This window comes from Lactuca saligna, chromosome 6, assembly GCF_052625555.1.
Source record: "Lactuca saligna cultivar CGN05327 chromosome 6, ASM5262555v1, whole genome shotgun sequence".
NCBI classification, from domain to species: Eukaryota; Viridiplantae; Streptophyta; class Magnoliopsida; order Asterales; family Asteraceae; genus Lactuca; species Lactuca saligna.
The window spans coordinates 126,115,099-126,122,949 of record NC_136422.1 but is presented as its reverse complement, the minus strand read 5'-3'; the positions used below and the strand labels follow the sequence as shown (position 1 = coordinate 126,122,949).

The 7,851-nt window shown below is 35.0% G+C and overlaps 1 protein-coding gene across 13 annotated transcripts; it reads right to left on the bottom strand.

Moving 5' to 3' along the window:
- Positions 1 to 2,618: 2,618 nt before the first annotated feature.
- Positions 2,619 to 7,452, bottom strand: LOC145001041 (protein transport Sec1a-like). Of its 13 annotated transcripts, XM_078960364.1 has the most exons (16): positions 6,615 to 7,450; positions 6,398 to 6,479; positions 6,195 to 6,278; positions 6,011 to 6,109; positions 5,849 to 5,919; positions 5,507 to 5,603; positions 5,276 to 5,398; positions 5,090 to 5,185; positions 4,867 to 4,979; positions 4,668 to 4,782; positions 4,335 to 4,535; positions 3,753 to 3,846; positions 3,570 to 3,668; positions 3,089 to 3,203; positions 2,946 to 3,017; positions 2,619 to 2,865 (listed from the first exon to the last, which is right to left on the bottom strand). In XM_078960364.1, the coding sequence occupies exons 5-9, from the start codon at positions 5,893 to 5,895 to the stop codon at positions 4,956 to 4,958; spliced, it is 387 nt and encodes a 128-aa protein (XP_078816490.1). In that variant the 5' UTR covers positions 5,896 to 5,919; positions 6,011 to 6,109; positions 6,195 to 6,278; positions 6,398 to 6,479; positions 6,615 to 7,450; the 3' UTR covers positions 2,619 to 2,865; positions 2,946 to 3,017; positions 3,089 to 3,203; positions 3,570 to 3,668; positions 3,753 to 3,846; positions 4,335 to 4,535; positions 4,668 to 4,782; positions 4,867 to 4,955. The 13 variants fall into 13 exon arrangements, with proteins under 13 accessions (XP_078816490.1, XP_078816494.1, XP_078816486.1 ...); XM_078960368.1 differs by having other exon boundaries at positions 6,011 to 6,093; positions 6,398 to 7,450; XM_078960360.1 differs by having other exon boundaries at positions 6,195 to 6,529.
- Between the last annotated feature and the right edge of the window lie 399 nt (positions 7,453 to 7,851).

The following is a 7,851-nucleotide window of genomic DNA, read 5'->3' as shown; positions in this document are numbered from 1 at the left end:
TTTGGATACTTTTCGTTCACGAAACCAGGTGGTTGCTCTACGTACACTGTCTCTTCTAATTCTCCATTTAAGAATGCACACTTGACATCCATTTGGTATACTTCAAAGTTCTTACGAGCAACATAGGCCATAAAGATTCGTACCGATTCTAATCTTGCTACCGGAGATAAGGTCTCTTTGTAGTCAATTCCTTTTTCCTGACAATATCCCTTTACAACCAGCCTTACTTTGTTACAAATCACATTCCCTTCTTTATGCATCTTGTTTCTGAAAACCCACTTCAATCCAACCACATATGCATCCTTTGGTGTAGGAATCAGTCTCTATACTTTGTTTCACTCAAATTCATTGAGTTCGTCTTGCATTACTTGTACCCAATAAGAGAGATCGAGTGTAGTGTTAACAATCTTTGGTTCAACTTTGGAGACAAACGAATTAAACATGCAAAATTCCACTTGAGAGAATAATGCGGTTTGCTTCGCTTTCAGTTGAGAACGTGTGATAAATCTTTCTGAAGATTCACTAATGATTTGGGTTTTTGGATGATCCTTTGTCCATTTGGTGAGGGGAGGGTAATTTGGATCATAGGAGGGATCCAGTTCAACATTTACTTCTTCGAATTCAGACTGTGTATCATCATCATTATCATTTTCATTTACATTCTCCTCCTCGAATGATGAAACAATTTCGGTTTCAGGCTTAAAATTCTCCCCTCGACTGGACGTTCATCGGGTATGGTGGTTGATGGGTTATCCCTTGGATAGTAGACTTGGAAGATTCACTTTGCTCTTGAGATTTAGCAGATTCTTGAGATCCACTTGAACTTGAAGGTTCACTTTCCATGATTTTAGTAGCTTCATCAATGACCTTCTTCAGATTATCTACTTTTTTGTCAGCCGCTTTCGCTTCAGAGAGAATAGCAGTCTCTGGTTCATCAAATAGCTTCACATATTCTTCGAAAGTTGGAGATGGGAACCAAGACTTGACCTGTTTGAGGAAAGATTTCATCCATTGGTTCTTTTCTTGATGTGAATTTCTTTACGTAGTTATCATCAAACGACACGTAATAAGTTTCATCAATTTTCTTTGAGCATTTATTCAAAACCCTATACGCTTTTGAAGTAAGCGAATACCTAAGAAAAATTCCTTCATTTGCCTTCACATGAAACTTGTTTCGGTTCTCTTTAGAAATGAAGATGAAGCATCTTGAACCGAAAAATGGAAAAACTTGACATTAGGCTTGTGGTTGTTTAGAATTTCATAAGGAGTTATTGTGAATCGCTTGTTGAGAAAAGACCGGTTCTGGGTGTAGCAAGCAGCGGTAATAGCATCAGCCCAGAAACACAGGGGCAACGTAGCGAAGCTGAGCATGGTTCGGGCTGCTTCACACAACGAGCAGTTTCGCCTTTCAATTACCCTATTTTGTTGTGGAGTATAGGGAGTAGAGAAATTGTGAGACACTCCCTTTTCAGGAGAAATTCTTCAAACATTTGGTTTTTGAATTCCAACCCATTGTCACTGCGAATGTTTCTAACCACCTTTCGCAGTTGAAGCCCTATTTGCTTTATAAAGACTTTAGGCATAGGTGTTGCTTCTGATTTCTGTTTAGGAAAGAAAACTCAGGTGAAACGAGAAAAATCATCAACTATGACAAGAATATACTTGTTACCACCGATGCTTTCAATAGCCGAAGGTCCACACAGATCAATATGTAGCAGCCCAAGCGGCTCGATGATCTTTGTGTTAACACGATTTGGATGACTCTTCCTGCTTTGCTTTCCCATTTCACATGCAGCACAAAAATGTTCCTTATCAAACTTGAGAAGTGGAATTCCTCGCACATGATCACCAAGAACTAGCTTGTTGATGTCTTTGAAGTTGAGGTGCAAGAGCCTTTGGTGCCACATCCAACTTTCATCATAATGTTCTTTCGTTAGTAGGCATACAGATGGCTTCCCTCGTATTGGATTAAGGTTCAGTGGATACATTTCGCCTTTTCTTTGAGATTTCACCAGAACATTCTTGGTCTTCTTTTCTATTATCTCTGACGCTTCATCATCCAATGAAACTTTCAATCGTGTTCCCACCACCAATTGTGAAACACTGATGAGATTGTGTTGTAAGCCTTCTACATATGCCACATTTCTGATCGGTAAATCTCCATTTGTGATCATTTCATAGCCTTTTATTGTGCCAAAATAATTGTTTCCATACTTGACACATCCACCATCCTTCAGAGCCTAAAACTCCCGTAGCTCTTCCCTTCTCCCTGTCATGTGACGTGAGCAGCCACTGTCAATATACCATTCCACTACTAGAAAAACAGCCTTTTACGACGCTCATTGCGCATCGTAAAACGCTCAGACAACGCGCAAATGCGTGTCAAGGAAGGCCCTGTCATAACGAGAGACGATGCGCATTTATGACACGCTATACGTACCAATAAAGTCGCTGTCAAGAAAGGCCATATCATAAATGAAGATGACACATTTTTGCGTATCGTAATTTTTATTTTTATTTAAAAAAAAAATTATTTGTGGATTTACTAATTTTCAAATTAAATTTGCATTTCATGTCTCATAATAGAAAATAAAACCATTTACAAAAAATACAATCCATTGCACAAAAGTTAATGCCATATAAAATACAAAATAAAATACAATAAATAAGAAAGATAATTCATTGCACTAACATGTCAAATACAAATAATCATCCCTAACTATATAACCTAATACTACATTGCTATTAAGGGACATCATCATAACTCACTGAAGGTCTTGGAACAATGTTCTCGTCATCAACTCTTACACCAACCTTGCTTTAGTAGATGGTCTTGTAGCTACATTGCAATTTAGCCATTTCCAACTGCAATGTTTTATAAATTATTATTATTTTAGATTTATTTATCTAAAACCAAAAATAAATATATTGAAAATGACACATACTAGTCTTGTAGACATTGCTAATTCACTCAACTGCTTCCATTTCAACTCACTTTGTGCTACTAGTACGATATTCTATATACACAAACAAATGTTATTATTGATTATAATTCATAAAGTCAAGTATTGGAATATCTTTTGCTTACCTTCACAATCTCCAGTTTACCAAGCTGAATAGCTAGTTCAAATCTATAATCAGGACCTGTAGCAACTGCTAAAGCTTCATCAATCATTCCACGTGACTCCAATAAATGAGCAACACTATCGAGAAAAGAAATATTCATATATTAAATTTCTTTGGTTTATCTCAATCAAAGTACAATGATACAAAGTAAGTTGCCTTTATCATATTATTATTGATCTTTGATATTTTGACAAGATTGAGAGAAAAAGAGACTTGCACTACATTAAGGGGGACATCCCCTAAAGAAACAGTTGCCACAACATTAATCACAAGGGCAACCACATTTATAGTGAGTTGGAACTGAATAAATTTTTGTATGTTTGCATGCCGAAGAAACACATTAATCACAAATAATAATAATAATAATAATAATAATAATAATAATAATACTTTTGAAGCGTTTTCTATACCAACATAAAGATCAGAAACAGAAGATATCAGACCTTTACAATGGAAGCGAAATTGTCTTCCAAGATTACGATATCACTACTTTCTTTTGCAACTTCAGTTCCTTGAATGCCCATAGCAAGACTAATATCATCCTACAATTTCAATTTCAAAAAATAAAAATCATAAAAATATAGCAAAAATAATTAAATTAATCATGAAAGAGCTTTAATTATTACCTCATGTAGAACAGGGGCATCGCTTGTTCCATCTCTAGTGCAGCTAAGTGAACAATAACAAGAATTCATCTGATCTGCTACTATGCTATTCAAACTCGTATATTCAAGAAAAGGAAATCAAAAGATTTGAATTTTAAAAATATAAAGATAGCGTTTTTGATTGATTGAGCAAGATTTAGGAGGAGAGGAAAAAAAGATACAAAAATAGATTATACTGTGTTCATAGAGATGTGTGGTGTGAAAGATATATAAACAGTACTCTCCATAAGTGCTATGATTAGAACTCATACAAGTTTACACACAATTCTCCATAAGTGTTACGATCATTTTTTGTCGGAAAAATGGCCACCAATAAGATTATGTGAATTTGCCTACAAGGAAGAAGTACCACAACTCATACAACTAAGGCACCAGTGGCTCCAAGGGCAGAAGGGTCATATGCAATAATAGCATAATTATGAACAGGGTGAAGACAGACCAGCTAAAAAAACTAGATAATAACCTTAATTAAGAGATTAAGATTTAAGAATTAAGATTAATAGTTAGAAGTTAAAAGTTAATTTCTCTGTTTCATAATCATACCTCTCATGGGATTTTCAACTTTTCTTGTGATTCCTGAAATTTCTGCAATTCAAGCTCAAGTCTAAAGTTGTCTTTTGTTGTGATTCTTGACACTTCTACCCCTGTATGATCTTCTACATTGTCTTCATCAACTACTGATTGTTCTGATGCCTCGAGACTATTTATCTCCAATTTCTGTTTTTCTATTTGTTCGTCCAGTTCCTGGAGGATAGAAACTAGCTCAAGATTTGATTCTTGAGTTTTATTCAATTGTATACTCAAATTATTTTTCAAATCTTTCTGAAATTTTATTTCTTCTTCAAGTTCTGCTTGGATACCATTTTTATCTTGTACCTGAGCTTTTAGATTAGATCCATAGATCAGGTTTTTTTTATTCTAGATAGATAAAGCGTGATAACTGCCAAGTCGCTTCTTCACCAAGAAGATCTTTTCTAAGACCATACTTCTTCTGAAGAGAAACAGATTGACTGGTGAAACATGGTCAAACATAAAAGTAGGATGCTATGATTATAATCAACAAGTATAATTACACCTTGTTATCAAATTTTAGTGGGAAGCCACTATTTGAGTTGTTCATACTATCTGGTGCTGACTCCAGAAATCTCATATTGTAAATTGCCTTCATATCTTCAGGAAGCAAATTTGCTAAATGAATATTAAAAAAATGATGTTATTGGGTATATTTTACAAACTACAATGCCTTGATAACAAAAATACAATGCTGTAATAGAAAGAAAAAAAAAAAAGATCCCCACCTCCAATATCTTTGCAAGTTTATCAGTCTCAAATTTCTCGGGATGAGTTGCTACATATATCATTAATAATCGGATCTTTTGTTCATCTGTTGCATCCTGCATGAAGCAACAACATACAACATTACAATTATGGACATGACATGTGGAATACATATAATAAATTATTATTTCCTACTGTTTGCTCACTTGTTCTTTGAGAAACTTAATGATATCTTTTGTTCCTGCATCTCCAAAGACAAGGTCTTGCTCTAATTTCCCCACGTCTCTAAGCCCCATCTCCATGATAATACCATTAATCTTTCCAGCAAGCTGTTTCAGTCAAACTAATATCAGACATAGTTGACCATTATATCAACATAACCTTGGATTTATTTATTTAAAAAAAAAAACAAACAAACAAATACCCTAGAGACTTACATCAACATGGAGGGATAGTTTGTCCATTTGTTCATTATATTGTGGCAATGCTTGAACCATCTTTTGCAAGTCACGAGTAGACATCTCCCCACCATCTCTACAAAAACAATTATGAATGTTTGTTGAATTACAAGGGTAAAATGGTCATTTAGTCTCATTCAGACACTTTATTCATTCTAGAAAGAAAAAAAACAGACCTTATGTATACAACAACAATTTACATGGTCATTTAGTCTCATAATATTCATGTTAAATTTCATGAATATTACAAATGTTTGTTAAATTGTAAGGGTAAATTGGTCATTTGGTCTCATTCATACTAGAAAAAACAAACAAACAGACCTGCCATGCATCTGAGCAGCTTTATTTCTGGACACAAAATTTGTCATCTTGTCATGCAAGCGTTCACTAGCCTGACGATGAACCATTGATCAAAAGCTATATAATTATATATTTTATTAAAAACCAAAACCAAATAAATAAAAAAATCTAAAAAAGACATACATCTGCTATATGGGAATGTCAGAGCTCCAACCATACTGGATCATGATCCTCTAAAAGGACCTCTTTCCTTTCATAACCATCACCTGTTTTGCTTGGAACCTAAGCAGTATAATTACTTGACGTATAATATAAAAAATTTCACTAAGAAGATTTTATAATAATAAATAATGTACACTACACTAACCACGTGAACATATTTATTTCCCTCCATTTCAAGTAAATCATGGCACATTGCATCATATGTCCATTCATGAATAACAGGAGCAATCTACAAGTAAAAAAAAAAAAACAGAGTTAGTTCCTAACTCTACTAAAAATTAAATTAAAGATGACAGGTTGCATCCTATTATTATAATTTGATAAAGTCCTGGAAATGGAAAAGGAGACATGAGAAGATGATCCTGATCGTGAAGATGACTCTGAAACCACATTCTTCCCCACTCCCTGAAGCTCACTGGGTCCCACCTTCCTTTGCTCAGAACCAATTGTCATGTTTAAGCATTCATAAATACAATTAATCTAAGTTAAATAAAAAATAATTTCAAATACAAAATAAGATGATAACAAAATGGTGATTAAATAAAATTAAAAAAAAAGTTCTCACAAGAAGTCGATTTGATCACAAGAGGGGTCTCTTGAATTTGTTCAACTGCATCTACTTTACTCCCAACCTCACGTCTAATAGTACCCAAAGACAGCCGTGAATCTTGTGATGGCATCAAAATAGGATCTTTTTTTGGACAAATATACCCCTAGTGAAGATTAGCAATCTGAACAAGCATTATTGCATTCTCTTTAGGTATATTCATATTGCAATACAAGTACACACAAGTGATTCCTACATGATTATACAGGCACAAATAGAACGACCTACAAGCTTCCACGTTTTTAAGCATACTGAAACCATAATTACACAACTGCGTATCTTGAGAAACCGATGTGGAATACGCAAGTGGTGATACTCAATCGATATAAACCAGTGGAGTGGTGCATCTAAATCTGATCTATCAAAAACGTGACTGTTAAGGGAGATGCGCCAAAGGGAGTAATGTTCCATCAATTGCGCAAGGTTATTTTCTTCAATTGTGATGGCGCAAGATGTCTTGTTGGCTTCTCACAAGATTTCAACCGGTATGAGTTTGCGTGATAGGGAAGTTGCGCCAAGGATAAATGATCGTGAACAGATGCATCAAATTTGTGAGTGGCGCAAGATGATTTGTATTCTCGGTTGGCTTAGAGGATGGCGCAAGTGGTGATATGATGCTCACCAAAAAAAACTTTGAATGATCAACAGGAAATACTTGATGCGTCAAAGATATTTAACTGGAGAGCAAATGGCGCAAGAGTTGGAAGATGTGGTCTTGATCAGAGGCACCAAGTCAAAAGAATAATAGTATGGCGCAATTAGGGTTGGCAAGAGGGTGTTCTTGTGTTCTTAGCTAGAAGTAGATGTGCCCAATTTTATTTATTTATTTAATTTTGCTCCTAAAAAAATTTATAATGTTGCTCCCAAAAAAATGATGCTCATGGTTCTAGGCTAGGAGAGATTACACCAAGGCTTGTTCACGTGATGATGTTACACCAATGAGGAGGTTGGCTCAAAAGGATTTTGATGATGCAAGAGGAGAAGTGTGGCTCAAGTAGAAGACGTGGATCAAGAAGAAAAAAAGAAAAAAAATGTGTGGCTCAAGAAGGTATCCTTGATGTGCCTTATGATCACGAAGAAAAAAAATTGTTAGAGAAAGAGAAGGTTGTGAGGATCAAGAAGGGTTTTGAAATAAGGAAGTCTCAAGAGGAATTTCAATGGGTCAAGAGTGAACAAGTAGCGTTTCGGTTTTATT